This window comes from Argentina silus (assembly GCF_951799395.1).
Source record: "Argentina silus genome assembly, chromosome: 3".
Classification (NCBI taxonomy): Eukaryota; Metazoa; Chordata; class Actinopteri; order Argentiniformes; family Argentinidae; genus Argentina; species Argentina silus.
The window spans coordinates 10,473,600-10,498,758 of record NC_139657.1 but is presented as its reverse complement, the minus strand read 5'-3'; the positions used below and the strand labels follow the sequence as shown (position 1 = coordinate 10,498,758).

At 43.3% G+C, this 25,159-nt stretch overlaps 2 protein-coding genes across 2 annotated transcripts in view; one reads left to right on the top strand and one right to left on the bottom strand.

Annotated features, from left to right (window-relative positions):
- Positions 1-8,996, bottom strand: part of fkbp16 (FKBP prolyl isomerase 16) — a 27,897-nt gene extending 18,901 nt beyond the window's left edge. The window contains exons 1-6 of the mRNA XM_083667105.1: positions 8,859-8,996; positions 7,722-7,772; positions 7,431-7,484; positions 4,390-5,224; positions 3,813-3,982; positions 3,120-3,208 (exon numbers count right to left, since the gene is read on the bottom strand). Coding sequence (XP_083523231.1) covers positions 3,120-3,208; positions 3,813-3,982; positions 4,390-4,876 — 746 coding nt within the window. The 5' untranslated portion in view covers positions 4,877-5,224; positions 7,431-7,484; positions 7,722-7,772; positions 8,859-8,996. The remainder of the gene's footprint in view (positions 1-3,119; positions 3,209-3,812; positions 3,983-4,389; positions 5,225-7,430; positions 7,485-7,721; positions 7,773-8,858) is intronic.
- The window catches only part of LOC310802632 (RNA polymerase II elongation factor ELL2), a 28,159-nt gene continuing 10,202 nt past the window's right edge, over positions 7,203-25,159 (top strand). The window contains exons 1-4 of the mRNA XM_083667104.1: positions 7,203-7,872; positions 10,722-10,769; positions 21,956-22,083; positions 23,215-23,378. Of these exons, the coding sequence (XP_083523230.1) occupies positions 7,735-7,872; positions 10,722-10,769; positions 21,956-22,083; positions 23,215-23,378 (478 nt within the window). The 5' untranslated portion in view covers positions 7,203-7,734. The remainder of the gene's footprint in view (positions 7,873-10,721; positions 10,770-21,955; positions 22,084-23,214; positions 23,379-25,159) is intronic.

The window sequence follows — 25,159 nt, the reverse complement described above, 5'->3', positions numbered from 1 at the left end:
AAGACACCATTCCCCTGGCGCTTCTTACTATTACACATAAAATATGTGTTCTTTGTAAACCACAACACCACCACATTTATAATCTGATTTCACGGAAAGCTGTCTGGACAATTACCAATATTGAGAGGAATTACCTTTAAGCAACAACTTCAACGAACCAATCAATGTTATTCAACCACAGCAGGTAAATACTTGACCTACATACAGTAAGGATAACACCATCAGACTGAAGCTAATCTCCAGACTTGCCACGCTCCAGAACAGTCACACTGACTGGTTAAACCGTTTGGTTGTCATCTCCAGGCCAAAGTCAGCCCCAGTGGGCCAGAGTATGAGACACTCCTCCCTTGTCCTTTGGTCAAACTTGTTTGCTTTGCTCACTCAGAAATCCGATCATGATAGCCATCTGTGAAGTCTCAACAGAGTCTCCACTTTTCCACTGCAGGACAGGTCTCACATGTGAATGTCATCCTATTGCATGTGGTACATTCTTGTTGTATACACATTCTATGTATCCTCTTGAGACTTTGATGAACCACCTGAATAGTGGGTTGACTTTGTGTTCACTCTACCTAAGCCCTTTGGGGATTGTTAATTACACTATTTGACATGTCCCCCAAATCATACAGTAGTCAATAAACAGTGTCCTCTCCAGCATGCATCACTCACATGGCAGTCTGTTATCTCTGCCAAGGGAACAACATTTCTGCCAAAAATGCTAGTGAAGTAACACCATCCCTGCCAGGACAAAAGGTCCTGATGACTATAATGAGGGCTTCCTCATGCAACTTTCCGGTGTCACCCACCTCTGCAGTGTCTTCTTTCACAAAATAATGTTTTGCATATGAATGGCATATTTATAAAAGCATTGTCGTTGTTTAGGTATCAAATATGAATGAATATGAATGTCAAGTATATGCACCCCACCAACCCCCATTTGCAAATGATTACCTTTACCCTGGCGCAATCACCACAGCTGTCATGGACACATGTTTTATGTTGCTGACTTTGGGTCAGTGAAGAGCGGAGAGGCAGAGTCCTCATACCCCAAAGGGTGTTTAATGGTGTTGTTCTTGGGTCTGTGCAGAGATCCTCAGATGTTAGCTCTCCGCTGTCTGCATGTCATCCCCGGAAATGCTATGACCCTTTCTCAGGACAGAGCTGACGCAATGCTGCGTGTGTCAGAGACAGAGAGGATGGTGGAGACTCATCTTTATTGCGATGTTCCATGGCTCATTGCCACCAGATCTGACTGCACAAACGTCATTGTGCTTCACGCTCGATTTAACCCGAAACATCTCACCAGCCTGTTTGATGTACTGAGTCAGGTAAATTGCTGCTTGTGAGGACTATTCCAGGGGTTTCATTGGCCATGTATAACATGATCAAATAATAAGTCTCCAACAAGTCTGTTATGATTAGATGCACTACTAGCTATAACACTGACAAACCACACCACATTGCATCCCAGCCAGTGAATCAGACTGTTTGCAGACTCTTCAGATACAAAGCTGTGAAGTGCTCTCAGCAGTGACAGTGGAGCTGTCTGCAACAGGCGACCGACAGGGTTCAATCAATGTATCCATCCTCGTTCCTCTGCCATTTTACAGTTTAGACACACAGAGATTTCCACATTTCCTCTGTAAATAGAATTTACAGAATTGTCATTATATTTTTCTTTATTAAAGAACTTTTATTTATTTATTTTTTACTTGCAATGCTATTCTCATCTTTCAACCTTGAATAATATCATCATCATAAAACACACTGTACCTTGTTTAATTCATTTGTTCATTTAATTTGTCACCTCCCAGTAATATACATCTTCACTGCACTTAAATAAAGAATCAGATTGATTGTTACATGTCAGAGACCTAAATCACACATCAAGCCCCTTATTCTTGGGAATGAGAGGGGGAAGAAACTTGCTTCAACAGCTCTGTCACCACCCTTTTAGGAGTTGGCAAGGTTCCCAGGAGGTCTAAATGTGACTAAATGTGACTCCTCAGTACACAGCCTTAATTAACTGCATCAAAACAATCATTAACTTGAGCTGCTACCTGCCACCTTTCTCTACCTGCACTAAGAAGAGACGACTCACCACAGGACCAGAGAGAATAATAGATAGAAATATATACTCTCCTCCAAGTAGTGCCTCCCTCCCATCCAATCACACTCTCTAAAGCACACTTAACAACCACTCTGGACCTCTCTAGAGCAGCAGAAACTCAACACAAACAAGACCTCACACAGCATAGGACCACATGTAACACAAGGCAAGACCTGCATGCAGATCACACAACATTAGGCCCTGGCAAGAAATATAAGGCCACACAGTGACATGAAACTGATCTGACCAAGGACACACTTGCCTGAGAAGCCTCAGAAATATCTACATTTCTGGATATAAACTATAACATGCAAATTGAGTGCAAAGGACGTTTGTTTATATGAAGGTATAGGACAAATGTTTATACTGGACGGTTGCGTGCTGTTTGTAGCTGTATACATCTGGTATCACATCTTGACTAGACACATTAAGTTGCAAGCATTCTCTGTAAAAAAAAAATAATCTCTAAACTAAACTACAAATCAAGTGGAAAATCATTACATGGTCATTTGAAAAATGTAAAGTGATCCCGTCACACAGTGGCAGATACAGTACACAGGTGTTAATGCACTGGGTTATTCTGTATGTTTGCAGTTCCTCATGAATGGAGCAAGGGTTGTAAACCCAACCCATCGGTTGTAATTTGAGTGGTGTCCTGTCCTCCCATAGGGTGGGAGGATAGAGGCCTCTGGCCATCTCTGAATGGTGTTTGGGGGGAGACCATCTGCTCCTGTTTATGGTTCATTAGCCATGCTACTGGGGACAGGCAGACTGCCCTCACAGCAACAGGTACAATGGGACTGTGCTCCTGGTGTGATGATAGATGTCGCATTACTTTTTAAAATGAGGGTGATGAATGACCAAATCTGTGTTTCTGTTTTTACACCCTCACACCCACTCCTATCGATTGAAAGTCAATTGATTCATATAACGTGTTTTGCGTTACTAGTTTTGTCATTTTGAGGCCTATAACAACAATGTTTTTTGTTCTGTTTTTCAGCTTCTTTACCTTCCCAGAAGTCCATAGGTGTGCTGTGAATCTGCCAGCAGTAATGCGATCTCACCCTTCTGCATGGATATGGCACACTCCTCCAGGGCCTAGGTGTAAAACAGCACTGTGTCATCCAGAGGTCCCTCAGTATTAAAGGCCCACATTAGTCATTTCAATATTTTTTTGCTGATACATGTATGGATTAGGGTTAGTATGATATCCTGGCGCTGCACAATGTTATTGCACAATGATTCAAGTCTGACAATTGCAATTTAGGTCAAAATATGTGTATTTGGGTATTTTCTTAGCTCCTCCTAAAACTATTTCCCACTTGCTGCAACGTATGACATTTCATACAGCTATACAGCTCTGTATATGGGTGGAAGTGTGACGTGGCTAGCCTGTTAGCGCTCACTGTGCTCAGAGCCCTCCTTTTTTTGTGACTGAGTCAAACAACCTTTCAACAAATTGTATTGAGTATTGCTGTTAGCTATATCTGGCGTTACTTTCCCAAATAGCTCTGTGAATGATTAACGTCACAACTCGGTGCTTCCGTTCTTTCAGTATTTTTTTCCAGAAAAGCCAGGAAGCAAAACGTACTCTTTAAAACTTTACTCTAAATGAGAAGAAATGCTAACCACGTCGTTGCTGCAGAAGGTCTGCTGTACTGGAGGAACCTGCTCTAACCTCAGAACAGCTGAAGAGACCCACCTGGTTGACATCTCCTTCTCCTATGATGAAGACCAGTTTAGAGTCCTTCTCCACCACTGTCCTGTCTTCCAGCACTCCCTGCATTTTGACAGTGACCTCCTGACCCCAGGAGGGGTATTGGGCCTGCTGGGGGCCCGGCTCCAGCACCTTCTTCCTCAACAGCCGGTCATCTGGGGGAGGGAGTTTTAGGGTGGGGGAAGGGGGTTAATCTGCACGTGTTGGTCAACAGGCACTCTGAGCTGAAACTGCTTATGGGAAAGGCTATAATGTGCATTACTCATGCAGGTGTGAAAACATCAGAAGTTTATTTTCAATTTGTTTAGCATACATACGATTTAAATGGAATTATATTTAATTAGATATAGAACCATGAAAATCCATGTAATCCCCATGTGGAATCTGACGGCAAGCCAAAACAAGCAAATGATCAGTACCAACCAGAACCTCTTATTACAAATAAATACAATTTCATGAAGACTGCAATGAGAGTAAATTTGGCTCAACAGCCATTTCACTATTTCAGTTTTATGATTTCTAAAACTGTTGTTGATATTATCAGTGAGTGCCATATGTCTACCTGTGATGTCCTCCCAATCCTCTGCCAGGAACAGCTCCTCGAAGGTGGAGGAGGTCCACTGTTCCAGCTCATAGTCTGGAAAGAGACTCTCCTCGGCGGTCTGCCTCTCCTCCTCGGGCTCTGCTTCATAGGGGTCCTGAAACCGGACCGTCTTGAAACTGTTTGTCTTCTTGAGCTTTCTTTCATCCTCACAACCTGTCTCTGCACTCTCATCCTTAGGAATCTCAGAGACAGTGAGGGCGTTTATCCCCAGAGAGAGTGAGAGAGTGCCCACACTCTCATCACTCTGGCTGTCGTTTCTGTCCTCTTTGTCCCCCTCTTCCTGCCCAGTCCCATGAGACAGTTCTCTCTCATCCTGACTCTCCTTGTCACAAAGGCCTGAATAGGCCTCCCTCAATTCTGGTTCCTTGGTCTCTATCACATGGCCCTTAAGCTCTCCAGGACATGGCTCTGTCTCCATCTCACTGCACGGAGCAAGGGACACCATCTGTGGAAGCCTCCAGAAGAGATGATCCTCCTCGTCCAGTTTACCTCTCCCCACGATGCCTGGCTGGCCGGTAGGTAGTACTGGTACGAAAGCACTCCCTCTGTCTAGTTAGGACTTAAAAGAGCCTCCATCCATAAATGACTGTCTGTAGTATTTATGAAAACCGAGTATCCACATAAACTCTTGTTAAATCCGACGCAAAATACATCCCTAACCAGTATAAATCCTGGTTGCATCAGCAGTTTGTTGAAAGCATTAATTTATCCTATCTGGTAGAGCTATGGAGATGATGCAGTCACACCTCAATCTCCACTCGATCCTGCTTCCCTCCTTCTCAGCCTACATATTCTAGAGAGGCAGAAGCAACAAGAAATGAACAATGTAAAGAAATTGTGCAGCACGACAAACCACTCTCAGTCGGCAGGCTTGCTCAGCAGTAATCTGTAGGATTAGAAGAGCAAAATCTAATCTGCCAGGACGTCTGTAAGCTTCTTAATGACTTCATCGCGCTGCCCCATAACGCAGTTTCCATGAATGCTATCCACCAATAAGATCTCAGGGCCGGCTATCTGTACCTCAATTTTGCCTTACTCGGTGGCGTAAGATCTTATTTTCACTTTTTAAGAAGTCAAGTGTTGATGGCCCTGCCGACCTGGTGGCCTATAAGATGTTGTTGGGTGCTAGATCATTGAATTGAGTGGATTTTCCTTTATATTAATCAGCGGCAATGTATGCACTGTCATTCCCTCGTTTAATCCTTTTATACGCTTGAAGAGAAAAACAATTAAACAGCAACATTTGAGCAGCACAAACTAGATATTATGATCTAATAGGATCTGAGGATAAATCTGCAAACTGGTTTTTCTACGCTTGCCACATACCTTCTGTGGTAGGGGAGCCAGTGAGCAATAATTTCAAGACAAGACAGGTCTCTCAGCCCTGGTGTCTGCACTGTATCTCACACTGTATTGCATAGCTCATGGTACTTTATGGAAGTCTTCAGCTGCAAACAGAATCACACTGTGATCATTATCTATCCTTTGCTTAGCATTCTCGTACAATGTAAATAAAAACTGTTTGAGGTGAGAGTGTAAAGGTTTAGTATCACCTATCAATAGAGTACGGAGCAGAGCACTGAACAGTGAACACAATGCACATCACTGTGAAACAATTACATTTAAGATATGGTGGTTACACATAGTTTGAAGTTACTGAAGTTACCAGGTATCCCCTAACATTGTGGAATCAGAATGCAAAGTCTTCGTTAGGTAAGTATAATTAATCTTTTCAAGAAAAACTGCTTGTTTGACAGTTTTACTGCTTTTTCTAATCATGTCACAACTGGAAAAGTGAACCAAAAACATTCAGACTGTCATGGCTAGACCAGTTGCAAAATAAGGGTATGGTGATAACTTGAAAGGGGTATTGCAATAATATGAACAGTGGGTTGTTCACCATTTACACCAACTGTTGAAGACTGATTATGAACGATGCATCTTACCTTAATATAATAATATGTTTAGATGAATATCTAATTATGCCCAACCCCCCTCTTTAAGCATCAAATATCTACCCTGCATTAGAATAAATCTAAACTGAAATGTGTGCATCCTATGTATTTATATTGATAGATTCTGTAGAAGCTCAGCATGAGCCAGACTTTTTCAATTGTACCTACATGATTATCCCTGTTTTATCCCTAACCCCTTAATACTGTACCATCGAAACACAGATTAAACTATCTAACTAAAAGGGCCTTAAACGCAAAACGAACAAACAGCTGAGCAAGAGCCCCTACTGCATTCTATGATTCCTTAATACCTAGACACTGGGGAGTTTGGTTCTGGGTACCAGATTATTTAATCTTCTGGGACACATTATTCCACATACAGTCCATACACACAGGAATATTCCCAGTGAGGATCTCAAGGCTATGAATCTCCTCTTACATTAACATTAATGACAATAGATATATAGCCTACAATGTACTAATATGTATATATCATATTTGCTGTAATGCATGTGTTGTTCATACAGATAGAAGTCCTCAGACGGCCATATGGTAAGTAAAGACTCCATTAGTGACTGTGAGAGAGCTCCTTAATCCACAGCCCAAGCATCTTGTCTGTTAGGGATTACGGCTTTAATTAACCCAAATTCCCTATTTTTTTCATCACTGTCCGTTTCATCTCATCTGTCTGTGAGCACAGGATTGGCAGGCAAGATAAACTTAATATGTTTTTGGCATAATCTAGTTTAGAGTAAAATTGTTTTTCATCATGTTTTCTGGATTTTTTTTTATTTCCACAAATTTTAATCTGACATTATGGCATCAATGCTGAAAACTGGAGCCCAGATTATAAACATTATATTTGGTTTCTGTGCCACACAAAAATGAGGAGGTATTATTTTACATCAAGTTGTACCTTTCAGGGTTTGTAAGGGGTTTATAATTAGTTAATATACAGTAATTAATCATTTATAGATCTTTGAATCAGTTACAACCCAGTTATTAAAAGTATGTGGTCTTCACTTTGGTTTTGAGGTACATTACCAAGGAGTGGCTTGTTCTCCTAGGAGCACTGCAATAGATCTGTTACACAGAGAGCTACAGTAAAAGCAAGAAGAACAAATCACAAATCACAAATATAATAACAACAATATTATCATAATTAATGCGTGCGTGCGTGCGTGTGCGTGCGTGCGTGCGTGTGTGTGTGTGTGTGTGTGTGTGTGCGTGTGTGTGTGTGTGTTTGTGTGTGCGTGACGTGATCACGGCAACGCATACACTGGTAACTCCGCCCTAGGTCCAAGTGACGTTTGAGAATGTCGCCAATGAATTCACCTCAGTTGTAGACATGGCAGCGCTGAAGCAGGAGCATCGGTATGGGCTCTCCTGTGGAAAAATCAACAAAAACGCCCCGAATAAAACTCTATATCACGTAAAGCTAACTGACACTGCCATTCGGACGCTCGAAGCCTACCAGAATCTAAAGGTAAGACACATGATTTAACTGCACGCTCTCGTTTGTTTTGATAGCTTGAACTCTGAGTAGCCTATGATCTTAAAAGAGGCAGTAAAAAGTTCGATCAAGTTCAAGAACTGTAAGTGACATTAGATATCTATAATTGTGACTTAATGTCAATAATAACCTCATTTTTGCTCGATAGCATCATCTTAAAGTGTCAATAAATAGATTGGCATAATAGGTTGATATTTGGAAGCAATACCCTCCCATCATCCATAAGAAATTTGGGATTGTTGAGAATATTTTGGAAAAATGTTATGGATTTTTATAAAGTGGGAACTTTCACTGTCTTGTTGCTGGCTGTTTTATGTTGTGTAGTAATCCTATTGAGTTTTCACATTTTCATTTGACTTCAGAAACGTGTCAGAACATGACAGATATGAGAGTATCAGATATGAGTCAGATCATTTTACGATTCTATATGAAGCCTAATCGGAATATGAGCATCAATATCAAACATCAAAGCTGCTACATTGTCGCTGCTTTTGTTTTATAGGCTACGTTTTGGATTTTATTGGAGAGGGGCCCGTGTCGACATTGCCCTAAAGAAATATGTTGCCACCACATTTAGGCTATAGCCTACAAGGCTATTATAGGCTATTATTATAACCTATCTGCGCTCTATGAACATATGACAATGTCACAGTCATTGTAGCTATACTATTTAAACTTCAATGTTAATTTTAAATATTAACAACAAACATGCAGTGTTATGTAGCCCAAGCGCCTAAAGCCTAGAATGAATTAAATAGAATTCAGTAAATCTTTACTCAGAAAGTATGAGGTCGACTTGTAACATTGTTCTCGCATGGTATTTTGGAGAAAAAAAAATGTGTCGCCCAGTTTATGTGACATAAAAGAGCTTGGGAACGCTTCTAAATGTTCGACTTTCCTTTCGATCTCGGCACAACAGTTTGTCTTTGTTTTGGAAGTTGGTGAGAAAATTATTTTACCTTTCCCTGTTGTATGAGAAGTAGGCTACTGTAGTCACAATGCAGATTCCTCTACAATGAATTGCCCAGCTGTAAATCTGGACGCCTGCTTGACGGGGGCTCGGTCGTTCACCCCGACCTCGCAAACCCGGTTGCTTATTGGGTGGTGGCTGGGCATTTTTGTTGCTGTGTGCTCTTGTGCATTGTTTTGCCCTTTAAACGTTTGGAAGCTTGCCCGCCCATTGGTCCGTCAGGCGGTGTAAAACTGAGTTGCTTTCCACAGTCAGAATGATCTCCTCAGTATGTCGTGTACGCCAAAAATGCAGGCTATTAATTTTGTAGTTTATACGTAGAATGGATTTGACACTCTATTGTCCTTTTTTTTTGTTTGTAATCATTTAATCAATCATATTTCTAAAAACATGCTAAATATTTATAAAATGTGAAAGCCTAACACTGTGGGGTTTACTCCCCCACCCCACCCTGCATTCACTCTGGAAAGGTGGTCAAGTCAGGTCACTACCTACTGTAGTGCTTTGCTTTCAACTCTCAGACGACGTGTCTTAAATCCGTTGTAACAATGTTAATTCAAACTCATTAATGTTAAATGATAGCTGACAAGCCTACATCATGAGTTGTATTGAGCAATAATCAATTGAAAAGGCCTGATGACCTATCCCAAAACCATGTTGACTGGCTGCAGCTGTACCTTTGATCTTTTTAATGTGTCCTATCTCTTGACCTGTGTCATCACTACAAGTGCCTGAGAGGGCAGCTTATATATGTTTTCCATCTCTTCAATGTGTTATAGTGTGCAATATAAAAGACACAGATGTGTCTGTAATGTTCAGGAACATTTTAAACTAGGAAGAAAACAAACAAACCATGTTTCATTTTCTGTTTGGTTGATTGATTGATGATAAAACAATCACTGTTTGGAATGTGGTATTTCAGCACACACCCTGTGGTCTGACTGTGGTCACCTCATTGCTGTTACATGAAGTAAAGGAGGACAGTCAGTTTTGTACATGGAGGACAGTCAGTTTTGTACATGGAGGACAGGATTGCGCAAGTCATAGAACAGAGGGCTGATAAAATGTACTTGTTTATGCAGATACAATTTGTGCCTGAATTAGCTCAGGTTGTCCTCAGAGAACACCAACCTATACCTGTTCCTGCCTTTTAGTCATTTTGACGCGGAAATCATCTGAAAAAAAAGATGAGAGATTTGGAAGCTAAAAGCTTTGTCTGTGATTAGGCATTTCCCTTGACACACCACTATTCTCTCTCTCTGCTCTCTCTCTTCTCTCTCTCTCTCTCTCTCTCTGTCGCTCTCTCTGTCTCTCTCTCTGTCTCTCTCTCTCTCTGTCTCTCCTATTACCAATTGACTATGAGAACTGATTGACTGGAACAAGGTTTCTGTGGTCTAGATTGATTAATCAGACACATTCCAGTGCAGATTAGCGCTGAAACCCCTTGATCTGTAGGCCTGCCTGTATAGAACCTTGACACTGGCCAGGGACCATGGACAGGAGGACATTCAAAAAGCTTTAAAAGCCTGTTTTCCTATTGAATGAACACTTAAGAGGTTGTACTTTAGTCATTGGGACAAACCAGTGATGGGAAAACATAATCATTGTGATGGTTGGCAATGGAAATAATTTTGTAATACTGTGTTAACTAAGTAAGAGAAAAGGCTGATGGAGAAGTGTCTCTCTATCTCGTAGCAGAGCATGACTAGAAATTGAAAATCCTCATACAAATATACTTGTTATTAGTAGTATTAGTAGTAGTATATTAGATCAATAATATTTTATTTACAGACAATGCTTAAGTGTGTTATGTTAAATGATAACCAGTTTTCCCCTTTTTTTCTCTCCCCAGGGATCCTTACCAAATCAGCCAGCAATTTGCTTCAAGGGGAGCCAGGGGGTAAGATGAATGTGTTTTTGCACACCCCTCCTAATGCTTCAGAAATGGAATGCTTTAATTAGGTCTGATTTGTCGTGTAGCATACTCACAACTGTTCTACTACTACATTTTTCATGAGATCCAAAACCATTCATTGAAAAGGGCCCAGCTTCATATATTCACTGATAAAACCCTGAAGGCCTGCCTTATAAGATTGCACATGTTGTGATGATAATAGTGTGTTTTTCAGCTGGTGATTTTTATTGCCTTCGAGGTATTTCAAATGGAGCTGTTCTCATGTTGTTATGAATATATGGAAAGCTTGGCTGCTTCACATCCATTAGGGACTATCGCTGTTTAATTTGACCTCCTTTGTTTTTTGTGGCATTTGTGAATTTAGACGTTAATGTTGAATAATGCTCATTCCGTGTTCGATTTAGAACTAGGTTCAGTCACATTTGCCAATTAAATATTAATGTTGTATTGTATATTTACACAACTGCTGCCGGCTATTCTGAAATCTGAAAGCATCTACAGTACCTGGTATTTATTACAGTACCCAAAATCGTTATTTGATTTTCTTTGGGGGGGGGAAAGCAACTTGGGGTTTGTTTGAATTGAGCTCCTAGTGTCAAATTATCCTTGATGCTGAGTGTGGCCAAGACTTGGTACATAATCTACAAAAACACTTGGCAGTGTGAGAGAGAAGACATTCGTCTGAAGCGGCAGTAAAGAAAGATGCCTGTGTCCAACCAGATTAGCCCAGCCACTAGAACACCCTCCCCAGCACTGCCTGGTAGGCTACTGCACATTTACCACACAATCGGCCCTGTCTAAAAGGAGCTGCTCTAATCCCTGCAAGAGCCGATTGCATTGACGAAAGTGACTTTGCTCTGTACACAAACGCTGGCCTGTGTGCTCACACGGGCCTTGTAAGCTCTAAGAGAGAGGGTACACTATACCCCCAGGCTGCTAGCCAGGTTACTGGGTCAGGCTGCCAACTGGGAAGGCTTTGTTTCAAGAGGGGGAGGAGGTTGGGGAGTTGGTGAACCCCAGGGAGCCCAATGTCTCCATGCCTGTTGTCTCTGTGTAGACATGAAAGACCTGAAGTGAGGAAGGGGGGGATGCTATGGCAGCCATGGATTTGTTCCCCCTCTGTCTACACAAGTCTTTACACACAGCCCTTCGTCAGAAGATAAAGTACCCTGATGTATGATATGCTGTCGTCAAAAACAAAACCTATGTATGGACATATGGCAGCCAGTGAATGTTGTTATTAAATATATGTATAACATGCAGAAGATTAGTATGGAGTTCATGATGATACCAGTCATTCTGTTTAGTCTTTTAAGTGTGTGCAATTTAAGTGTGCTTTAATCACTGAATAGGATTTTGTGATTATATCTTGGTTGGCACATTACATATTCAAATTGTTTTGGCGGAATTCAAGCATAGTCTCCCTCCCCCTCTGACAATGGTCCCCTTGGCGGGGCGACTGGGCATTAATGAGGTATCTGCAGCCGTTGGAGGGGGAGACCAGATTAAGCTGTTACTGGGGGGAGGATGTTGGTGAACATGGCAGACTGGCGTACAACAGAACAGACCGAGGTGGACAACCAGTGTACTCCAGTAACGTTGCTTACAACAGTGTGGTTACCGTAAACAGAGGCCTTGTCCTTACTCATCCTGTTAAGACCAGGTTTTCTCTGCCTTCCTTTTTTTAACGTGTTTCAAAAACAAGCTTGATACCTCCTAAGTCATTTAACATTTCTATTTGGAGTGTAGGAGTGTACAGTAGTAGAGTTGTTGTTGTTGTTAACAAGGAGATACATGTGTCCTGTGACAGGTGGCAGTGTCCACTTGGATGTTGCCTACTGGGGCTTTTGTCCTCGTCCTGGCCAGCTCATATCATATTTCCTGTGGCGAGGGGGAACATCTCCAGTGCCATTCCAACACCAAAGGAATTCCCCACAGCCACTCTCCTCCTGGCTCTTCTCCTGGCTCCTCTCCTGGCTCCTCTCCTGGCTCCTTTCCTGGCTCCTCTCCTGGCTCCTCCCCTGGCTTCTCTCCTGGCTCCTCTCCAGGGTTCTGTGGTGTGAGGGGTCAGTCCCCTGATCAAGCAATGCTGTCCTGAGGTTGACAACTGCCCTTTTCTCTGGGCCTGTGGACACACTGCTCTGCGATATGTGGGCGTAAAGTCCAAGGCAAGGGCCCTTGTTCGTAGCTCCATCAGTCTAACATTTAGAATGGCACTGAAGGATCAATAATAATGAGCTTGACGTCAAAGTAGCTAGAGAAAGGAAATACTTGCAATGCCAGCTAAGGGATAAAAGTGGTGAGGGTGATGCAACCATAAAGAAATAAAAGTGAGGAAAAGAGGGGGTTATGTGAAATACTGTTCACATTTCGCTAAAGCTCCCAGTCCGAACAGGAATCCAGGTCTGGATTACTTTGAAATTGTCACAAGGGATTGAGGAGCATATTCAGGGTAGCTTTGGGTTCTCATGGACCGGAATTTCACATCCAAGTGCTTATTTTCCTTTAGTGCTGGCAAAGCAGTCTGCTCCCTGCCATGTTTTATGTCCGTTTAGAAAGTGAATCTCGTATTAGCTCTTATTGCTTGGCTTCCAATTACAGGACACATGTTGATTGTTTAGTGTTTTTTAATAGCATTGAAAATATTGGCCATTTCTCAGAGGAACACAAATGAACAGTGAGTGTATTTCAACTCAGCAAAGTTGTATTTCTCACCTATTTGTTGACAAGGCATGCCCAGTGGGTCCTGTTTTCTGTTCCATATGGAACATTCATTGTAGGGATATACACTCACAGAGCACTTTATTAGGAACACTATACTAATACTGAGTAGGGCCTCCCTTTGCTCTCAAAACAGCCTCAATTCTTCATGGCATTGATTCCACAACATGTTGGAAACATTCCTTTGAGATTCTGGTCCATGATGACATAATTGCATCACACAATTCCTGCAGATTTTTCAGGGGCACTTTCAAGCTGTGAATCTCCCATTCTACCACATCCCAAAGGTGTTTTATTGGATTCAGATCCGGTGACTGGGAAGGCCACTGAAGAACACTGAACTCATTGTCATGTCCATGAAACCAGTTTGAGACGACTGTTGCTTTGTGACATGGTGCATTATCGTGCTAGAAGTAGCCATAAGAAGATGGGTAAATTGTGGCCATGAAGGGATGCAACAACACTCAAATAGGCTGTGGCATTCAAGCAATGATTGATTGGTATTAACGGGCCCAAAGTGTGCCAAGAAAACATTCCCCACACCATTCCACCACCTCCACCATGAGAAGGTGTACAGGTGTTTCTAATAAAGTGTTCGGTGAGTGTAGTCATTTGTGAGAGATTTGGAGGTGTTTATTTTGGATTCAGTTGGTACACTAGTTCCCTGTGGCTCTCTTGTGGGGCAATATAATTCACATTAGCTTGCAGTTTGATCGTTCTCCTTTTTGCCTTCAGAAATCCTCATGCAATTGGTGTTTTGTTTCCCTCTGGTCTTCCTAAGACATGGAAAAAGCATTTGGGTTACAATACACATTTTACATTGAGTTTACTGAAAAGTAACTCTGTGATTCTTACACACTGTCGTTGCATAGATATGAGCGTTTTTTATGTAACTAGACAAGTGGAATAAGAACTGTATCATGCAATGACCAAATGACTATGTAGCATCGTGGTATTACAAAGTTATAAGAGTAATTACACCATTACTACACAGTTGTAGAGGCAACTTAATTTAAAGTTGATCATTTCACAATATTATTGCTACTGTTCCGAAAACATGAAAGCGCTATAAGGGCTGTAGAGAGCACAACATTTGTCATTGTGTCAAATCAATGGTGTTTTTTTTCCCCTTTCCAAAACTGGGTAATACCTTGAACTGGAGTTTATGGCTGGATCTGTAGCCTCTGCTGGTCTGCATACCAGCCAGCTAACTAAAGGCTGAGTGGTGCTAAGAGGAGGGGTTAGGCAGCATTCTTCTCAAGAGATATTCTCATGACGACTGTGTGTGAAGCCCAGCTTCCCCTGGGCCCCCTCCCGTTTGCCCCCCTGATTATTGTGCCGTTTCACCCCATGCCTCGGCTGAATCCTTGGGAGACATCAGGGCCTCTATCTCACACGCGGCTGCCCCGACTCTACCCCCACCACAGCGCTCCGCCTCCCGCTCTCACTGCAAATGAGCTTTTTGTGTGTGTGTGTGTGTGTGTGTGTGTGTGTGTGTGTGTGTGTGTGTGTGTGTGTGTGTGTGTGTGTGTGTGTGTGTACACGTGCACGCATGTGCGCATGCACCCGCCCATCAGTTATTTTTTTACGAAAACTAATTACAATAACAATAACAGGAATGCGGTTAGAGCGCGGTCCTTTCCCAGTGGCACAGCGAGTGAGTGGGGGGAGTTGTCCCACGTGTGTCTGAAAGGGCACACGCCACTCTATTCATCCAGATGTGTCAAGCTAGGCAAAAGGCCCTGTGTGCCCTGCTCGCCTCAGGCCCACTGTTTTGACTGGCAAGGCAGTGGCCCTCACTATTTTGCGTTCAAATATTTGTAGAACAAGCCTTCTGAGACGTCTTCCAGTTAGGGCTCCCTTTCTCTGGTAAACAAGCCCTCTGGTGTTATGATACAGTAGCTATAGCTCTGAATATAGTGGCCTGACAAGGATGTTGTCCCTGGATATTATTCCTCGCTCCTGGAAATCTGGATAATATCCCTGTAGACATTGTGTCCAGTAAATTCAAGTAAGAAAGTGCTGTTAGCTGTTAGCACTAGCAAGGAGCGTAGACATTGTGTACTCGCCGTAGGCACGGACTCCAGATTCTTCGGTGCATTGGATGGAGACCATGTTGATTCCCAGTACTGCTCAGGCTGGCACGACCTCTGAGAGTTTGTGTGAGTCTCCTTACCAGGATGACTAATCGTTTCAGGATGTGTTCGCTCTGCTCAGATATGTCCATGTTGTTTATTAGCAGAGGTAAAAGTCCTTCAGACAGGTTGAATATCCCACAGCCTACCTCTGTTTCATTCTTTAGCATCTACTCAAGGTGTATTGAATCCTCCTTGCATTTTATTAACTATGTTAGGTTTATCAACTGTTTTATATCATGTCACAGCAATTTAACAAGGGGCTCCTGGTTAAATGTCATCAAATTCTGCTTCACCGTAATGTGAACCAGGAAGTATCGGTCTCAGAAGTTATCTTTAAGATTACATGGTTGTGATAGTGTTGTTGTTTTTCTGGCCCTCACCAAGCCTGTATAAGAAAGAGCAAGCCTGGCACTCTGTCTGATCCCTCTGTTTATTTGACCGGTTGATGTCAGCAGTGTTTTCGTGAAGTCTTCCAGCATTTAAATTTCTAGCACAACAGGATACAAGCAACGCTGCGTCTGACACGTCACGGCTCAGTGCATGTTTTGGATTTGCTCTTGTTTCTCCGAGGCTATCTGTACGCTAATCAGGTTTGGACGTGCTTTCACATGTAGCTACAATCTCGAGTTGTTAAGGATTATACACTGCCTGGGAAAAGAGGGTCAGGAAAGGGAGCAGATCCTGATTCTCCAAGTTAGTCATGATGACTGTAATTAAATAATTGAGAATTGCTGTCATTGAGAGACATAAGTGAAACAGTATCACCCTACATATTGGATCCCTCCCCCTGCATGGAGAAACATTGTCCTAAACACTGTCACTATAGTAACCAGAGTGGAGGAAGGTGCCTGTATTTCATGTTTTAAAAGCTGCCTATGAAGACTGCCATCCCCCTACAGTGCGTGAGCATCAGACAGAGAGAGACACTGGGAGAGGGGGGTGGAGACTGTGTTTGTCGAGGTTGACAGATTAGCCCCGGCTTCTAGGAGAAGGCACATTCTGCTTGGCATAAGAGCCAATACCTTGGGGGATGCTGTAGCCACGACAATTGCCCACCCCCAACGCCCCTCCGCACCCCCCTTCAATCCCCCACCCCCCTCTGTTGGGTTTTCCAGTCTCTCTACCAACCCCCTCAACTGACTGACTTCAAGCGCAGGATCAAAAAGCCTTGTCTCAGTGAAAGCAGGCTTTTAAAAGGGAGAGGTGATCTCAATGCGTTTTGTGTTTCCGATTTGTGACTCACCGCAGAGTAATTGATCAAACGGTAAATAGCGTAGGGATTGTGTACGGCAAGAATGAATATGACAGCAGATTTCCCTCAGGCGTCGTCAGCCCTGTTTCACCCTCCTTGGTTGTCCACATGTGTCACTGAAATAATGGCTTCCTTTCAACTGACACTTGTAAGCTTCCCTTTCCTTTTTTGACCAATGGCTCCACACGAGGGGGGCCCCCCAAGAGAAACACATGGCCTGGCTCTGTGAGCAGTCTTTCTCCCATTTTGTAGAAATGGATGCAGAGTGTGTTGATGTGTGTGAGGAGATGCATGGCAGGGGGAAGGCTGGCCTCATCTCTGATCCATCCCCCTCCTCCGAGAGGATTTCTCTCTCTCTCTCTCTGTGTCTCTCCCCTCGCTGAGATGCTTTGGTATTGAGCACATTCCAGAGAGGGCTGTGGAGGGAAGGCTGTCCCCTCCTGCACTGACGGTCTGAACCTGGAGCCACACTGTGCTGTCCCCCCATCGCCAGGCAACCACACGTCTTCGCTGCTCATGAATAATCCAGGCGCGCCAACGCCAATGCACTTCCTTCTGTGGGGGGGGGGGGGGGGGAGACGGGCCAATGCACTTCCTTCTGTGGGGAGAAGACGCGGCAAACAATAGACGGCCGGCTCACACACAGCAGCCGTGACTGAGCAGACCGCGATGAGAGGACAAAGGCCAGCAGTGTCAGTTGTACAGACAGGGGCAGGAGGCACGGACTTAAGAGTGCTCCCATCACTCCCATCACTGTGCTGCCATGGTAAATACCAGAGCCTGGAAAAAAAATAAAAAATAAAAAATGAACTCCTCTTTCCTGGCAGATGTGTGGTTAGCAAAAAAAAAAGAAAAAAGAAAAAGAAAAAAAAGAGTATCTCTTTACCAGAATGATTTTCTCATGTGCCACCAATTCTGAGGCTAAAGAGCATTTATTTACCCTGTTGAAAGATGATGAATAGTTTAATGCTCTCTCTCTGAGTCAGAGGGGGAGTTTTCCATGGACACCAGCGAGGTTTGTCCTTTGTCCTCCTCCAACGGCAGAGCCCCCGCCAAGTTGTTCCGTTCCAGTCCAGTTCACACCTTACAACAGCCTGAAAGTATTTGACATCTCCAAACACACTGTGCCTGGTGCAGCAGATGTGGCTGGGCTGGGGCCACAGAGGGAGTTATTGTATCTGCCTGGGTGCCCTGTCGGGGGGCTGATCTGACAAGGTGCTGAGGATTGTCAATCTGATGCCATTTGGCTGGGGTGACTCAACCTGTCCCAACGGCCAAGCTCCGTTAATACAGTAATAGGACACTAACTGGGCAAAGCTGACATACTGTAGCATACTCTGCACACAGGCTCCCATAAGCTCTCTGTTTGCGTCTGTTTATGAAAGTATCTACTTCTAGTTTTGTAAATGTTTCCATGCTACATCATGTTAATTGATTGTTAATATGAATAATGAAGTGTCTTAATCTACTGTTTATATTCATATCTGAAGTACTGTTTAATTGCTCTGTTAATAATTCAGTAATACTCATGTAGCAGTAGCTGTATGTCTGAGTCGTTGACAGCTGATTGTTTGGCTGAAGCGTGTCATACGGCCTCAGCTCTGGCGTAGCTTATGAGATGTCTGACCTTAAGCCTTGCATGTGACCTGCGGGAGTGTGGGGCTCCCTCGGCTTAGGGAGAGATGGCCCCGGGGGCAGGGGCCTGGGGGCAGAGGGGCCTAGAGCAAGGACAGCTACATAGAGCAAGGACATCTACATAGTAGAGCCTGTGTGAGTCAGCACTATGGAAATATACACCTCTGTTACTGTGGCTGACATTACAACTAGGATGACTAACCTGTCAAGGTGGGTGGTGGTTCCGGAACAAAACATGGGGGAGAAGTCATACTCGATTTCATCCACTCAGAAGAAGGGGAAAGGATTGTCTGGTTTTTTTTAACAACATGGTTTTAGGCCTGACTATTTTCAACCCTTCAACCCAGAATATCCTTGTTGTGGGTGTACACATTTATATGAACTTTTACTATAGATTTTTGTACTCTCTAACATAAATAACAGTGGTGTGAAAATGTAATAAGAAGACAGGAGAGTAAGTGACAGGTAGCAGAGCGAAGAGGTCCATAGACAGAGCTTTTAGCTGGAGTGCCTCATGATTTCGGGCCCTTAATTGTCACGCCGGTTTCTGCAGGGGCTAAAAGCAGTCATGTGATCCCTGTGCGAGAGAGATGGCTGGGGGAGGGGGGGGGCAGTCTCCCCTAGGAGCTAGGAGCTGGGAACTAATGGGTTAAATGACATATGGTTATGAAGATGGAGAAGGAAGCTGTGAATAAAACCAGGGCGACCTCCGAAAGGACTGACCTGAGTGACATTGATTAGAATTAGAATGTGAAGTGTGCACGGTGGCGGGGATGGGGGCGACGGGCGAATATAACGCTTGGCTGGAGGGGGAGGTGGGGGGGGGGGGGGGGGTTGAGGGTTGAGGTTGAGGGGCCTGCACTGAGGGCATAGTGTGAGGGGGTTGTGGTGACGGTATGGGGGTGGGGATATGGGGGGTATATGGAGGTTGGGTTTGGGGGGTGCATTGAGTTTGTAGTGATTGTGACGCTAAGACTGTAAATCCTGAGCTATGCTGCTCTCGCCTGGGGGCAAGCAAGCTTTTGTTTAACAGCATTCCTATTTTAAACACAAATCATTCTCCATTGCAATCCTGCTCGTCTTGACCTACTTCTGGAGCCTCTTTTTAATGACTTGTTGCTTGTAATTTCGGTCAAGACCGCTACCACTTTAGACAGCATCTTGAGGTAATAGGTCCTGAAGAGACGGGTCTTCTGTTCGTCCTGTTTACTTTGATGCTTTTTTGGTTGATCGCGGTTAATTAGCGGAAACCTAAAAGCAGACTTTTGTGAAATCCTGCCTCAGCACTTCATGTGAGCGGCTGGACATAAATAGGTCAGGACTAATGGTCAGTTTGATATCTCAAGTGTCCATGGCTTTGTGGGCTGCCTTGCGCTTTGTGTTGGGTTGGGATGGTTGGGTTGCATGTTGTGTGCTATAGAGAGTGCTAGAGGTTGATGGGGGTAGGGAGCACACTGTGGGGTTTGGAGGAGGAGACAGGGGGTTGGGGGTGGGGGTGGGGGTGGGGGTGTTGAAAGAGGAGCTGTTTATTGGCTACACGCTACAGAAACTGCTTATGGCTGTACTGCATGACTGGGCATTTGTGACAGCTAAAGTCCTGCCTGCCACATCTGCCTGCGGCACTGTGCTCCATGCCAGCGAGCCTGGAATCAATCACTTACCACAGATAACTAAAGAGGCTGTTTCAAGCCCCACTGACCGCCCTCTGTTAGTCTTAGGGCTCGTCATAAAAGGGAACTATTACATGTAGTGTTCTTCCTTGTGTTGTTGGCATGTTATCATCTTCTGCGGCAACAAGAGCAGTGAAAGTGACTTACTTTCAGCTGATTGGACAACAGTTCCCAGTGATACAGTATGCTTCTGTATGGGCCTGGCTGTTCAGTCAGCAAGTATTCATGTTTGGTAAGGAGATGTGATAATCACTCTCCAGCCCCATTCATCTTGGTCTCTGAATCTAGGGCACAGCATCAACAAAGCTGTCAATTTCAGTCTGAATCACAGCTGCAGGCCGTATTAAAGCACTGCTGGTTCCCTGTGTTTTTAAGGACGTGGCAATACCTGTTGGCTAATTACTTTCTATGTTGAATTGGCTTTTTAGTGAAAGTAGGTTTGTAGGCCATTTTACGTAACTGGTTTTGGACAGAGACCCAAAGCTCCCCGTGGCTTTGTTTGTTGCCATGGAGCCACGGACAGTATAAGGCTATCACCCAGGTATAAGGCGTGAGTCACATAAGGATAAGACCTCGTTATCAGACCTTCTCTTTCAACGGTTAACTATAGGTCATGTAATGACCGAAGGGGTCCCATGTGGTCTCTGATATTGGCTCAACTAAAGGCTTATTTCATTGCTTGAAACAACAGAGGGTCCAGCTCACTCTTATACCAATCAATTAAAAGACTGTAAGAACAGTTCCTTTGCTTCACTAGCAAATACAGTGGATATTACAGAGATTACATTTACTCGAATTACCTTTGGGGGGAGATCAAATGTACTCATAACATGACTTTGTAGCTCCAAAGCAATAACACCAAAGCAACGCTGCAAGGTTGATGCAGAGTGTGTCAGAGACCGTAAAATGATCAATGTAAAATACTGTAATACTGTTTATAGGTAGATGATTTAATTTGCCATTCTGGTGATGGATCAAGAGGTGAAAACGAGTAGAGTGAGCACTGTGCTTCCAGCTGACAATATTATTATTATTGTGGAGGAATCTATGCATCTTCAATGCACACAATCCCATCTAGCACACCGTTTATTTTAAGGCATAACTTTGAAATGACAATAAGTAAGTGAGAGGGTTTTCTGTATGATTTACCACTTAATGAGGCAGGTGTAGGAGTAGAAAATGATGTGTTCCTGTTTTGGTAGGAGGTACACAGCGTTCTCTACATGGATGGGTTTTAGAACCGCGAGTGCAAACTGATGAACTTAACTCTGTAAGGACATACTGTAGCATTCAGTTGGAGCTGACAAAGGGACACTGTGTTATGGATGATGCATTAAGAGACCAGAATCAAGGCAGGGCTTTTAGATGTGAACTGTAGTTATTTAGAATTATATTTGATGTCCCTGTTGGTTTGACGTCCCCTGCAATGTTTATATTTCAGTCACACTTTATATAATGTTGCCTCTATAACTGTGTAGTAACTCTGTAGTTGCTATAGTAACAACATTCGTAATTGCTTTGTAATGTAACTACCTAGTTACTATGTCAATTGTACCATGTGTACAATATATGTACAATGTTTACAATTACAATGTACAATACGAGTTATTAAAATATTAGTACTTAGGTATTGGTGCAACTTTATGCACTTTGTGTTAAACATGCCCCTACGGTATGTTAGTTACTGTATAAACAGTTTGTATTTACACCTGATGTCCCCTGTGATCTAATCCTCTCTGTTTCCTTTGTCCACAGTACATCAAGATCCCAGCCCCGTCTGCAGAGTCTCCTGATGCACTACGAGTCTTCTCCTTCTACCTGTCCAGCGACAGCAAAGACAAACCTCAGGCCAGCTTCGACTGCATTCACCAGTATGTCTCAGGGTAAGCATGCGCACGTCTCTGTTTTCACTGTCAACCACAGAAGGAATTCACAACCAGTTTTGGGGCCACAGAGCTGCCTCGACACCTCTCTCTCTCTCTCTCTCTCTCTTACACACACACACACACACACACACACACACACACACACACACACACACACACACACACACACACATACTTCTCATTGCCAACACAAGAAATCCCTGTCACATGTGGACCACAGAGGAACAAATGACAGTTCCTCCCCACACTGTTTTAGAAACCATATACCGTTAAGTCCAGTTCACACTCAATTCAGGATCAAGGTGTGTCCTTTGATCAATCGCACACTGTTGTTGTAACGTGTGTCTAATGTTTTCCTGAAGTGGGAGGGTTTATACTATACTGTGCTGATAGGTGAAAACCAATCTCCACTGGCTTTAGGACGTGGGACCCACAAATAAGTGAGAACCATGAGGTCACAGTATTTGTAGTCACGCAGTGTCTAAGGTTTTTTTTAGAAGTTTTGCATAGTGCTGTTCTGTTTGCCCTGCAAGGAGTCTTGTAGCTTTACAATACCTCACTTGTTGTACACAGTTATGCTTTCACATAGGATATGATGAGTAATAAGCTTGAAGACACAAGTCACTGAACCGGTCATGGGAGAGAGACATGGATTACACAGACGCACAGAAAACTTGTTTAAGACATTCTTGATTGATTGAGCAGAGAGTTTATACAGTGCTAGGGCGAGTCTTCCAAAAGCTTTAAGTCGCATTAAGTACTTCTTGAAGTCACTCTTAGGAGCCCTTCGTAGGTCACGTCGTTCTAACGCATGCATTAAAATCACTTTGAGATTGTTGCGCACATACTTGTCAAAATGTGTGCCGTCAATGTCGACGGACGACAGTTTATTATAAGAACCGGTCCAGTGTCAGTCTCCTATATTAACCTCACATACTTAAGTCGGAATTTGGGTGGGGAAAGCTGACCTGAAAGCAACGCCTCTGGCCTATCGATTATGAATTGATCGATACATATTCAATATGAATCCTTATTGGGAAACCTCACCCCTGTTCCGCTGTTCCCCTTGCACCTGTTAGTTCTTCTGTGAATCTAATGTGCCCCTTCCCCCTTTTCTCGTCCACACAGAGAGGGTCGTGAGCACCTGGAGGGCCAGGGCAGTATTCAGGACAAGATCACTGTGTGCGCCACAGATGACTCCTACCAGATGACCCGGGAGCGCATGTCTCAGGTGGAGAAGGACATTATGAGTCGGTCAGCCATTGAGATCAAGCCAGGGTCCACTCATCCAAGTAAGCGTGCACTCTCAGAAGCTGTCTTAACCTCTGCTGTTTGAGCCTCCATCCAATAACAGCTGCCACGGAAGCCTCTACCACACAAGCATCAAGGGCACATATCCGAGGTGTTCCCTTAGAGCTTCTAAATTCATCTCTTTATCCCATCTCGTCCTGCTGATAATTGCCATATGGTGTGGAAGTTATCACATAATTGATCAAAGTACTGGGTTGCAATTATGTATGCATAGAGGGATGCCTCTTTTTCTTCTCCTTTTCCCTTCATTTTGACCAGATTGCTCAGGCACGTTGCCAAGCTGCCTGCCAGCGCTATTAATGTGATTGAGTTTGCAGAAGTGTGCACTAACAAGTCTCATGCAGAGTGGATGAAGTTTTGCCTAAGAGTTTAATTAGAGTGTCTGGGATTCAATTAGTTTTCATTTGCTGAAATACTGAATAATATATGTAGATCCTCTTGAAAGAAATCATTCACCCCAAGTACTTCCAGGTCCAACTCAAGATCAGAATCAAGATACTGTCTGTTTGTATTCAATGTAGATAAAGGATTGGGGGTGCATATCTGTTTTGAGGAGATCTCTGTCCAGTCTCTGCACCAGTCAAGTGTGGGATCATGACAATTAGAGCTCCTATGTGCTCACACTGGCTGTTGTGTGTGTGTATATATATGTATTTTTTATATAAAAACAAAACATTTTGTGTAAAACATAAATTCAACCAAACGTGAATGATAATTGCTGAACATGCTGTTGCTAAAATGGGCCTCTTGAGGGATCTTGGACAATCCTATCACATTTAGCTGGCATGTTGACCTCGCCAAGTCCTTGCTACATGTGCCCAAAATATAGGTCAAACTACATAATTGTGCATGACAGTTAATCAGAAGAAAAGTACAAATGTTCATTCACAGTCCATTTCTCAGTCCAAGCCTATAATTGAAAGCATGGACATGTCTCATATTTCGTAAAGTTTAAGAGCACAACTTGCACATGGACGGTAATGTTCCCATACACTTGATTTCAAAGGAGAATGAAATGAAAGGGTCATGAACTGTATATCATACTGTACCGTCTACACAAACCTCTTGTGGTGGCCAACAGTATTTCTGTGGTATAGTAATGCTATGCTCATCCCAAAACTGTTTCTAAATACCAACTCACTATTTTAGATAGTTTGCAGGGTAGGAAAATGTCTATGATTTAGATATAATGTATGGCCTGAATACTTTTACAGTAAAAGCATTTTTTAAAGAAAGAGGCATTTTAAGGTCATTGGCCCGGTCTATACTGAGTGCACACATACTGTCTCTATGGGAATTGATTTTGTACTATCAGGGTGTCTGCTGAATGTTTGAATGTTCAGTGGTTGTAGATGTATGGTGAAGACATATCTGGAAACTTGTTGACAGCCATAACACTCGATAGTAGCAAGTTAATAATTGAGGTTAACTGGAAGACAGATTAAAATAATCAAGGTGCTGTCGGTGATTAAACAGCACTCCTCTCAGGATAGTCTGTGTGTTGCTTTGGACGAGATGTTAAACCCAGTCATGGCTTAAATCCCAACCTGGGCACCATGGCTAACTCGTCATCCCCAGCTTGTAATAGGCTAACACTAACTCCTCACCTCTCCACTAGTTCTTGTCCAGAATGTCTTTCACCAACTTGCCTTACCGAGGTTTGTGATAATGCCAACTACAGTACAATTCAAACTCGTTTACTGTATTTGAATATAAGCCACTTTTATATCGCTCAAGCATGCTAGCATGAGTGCATTATTGT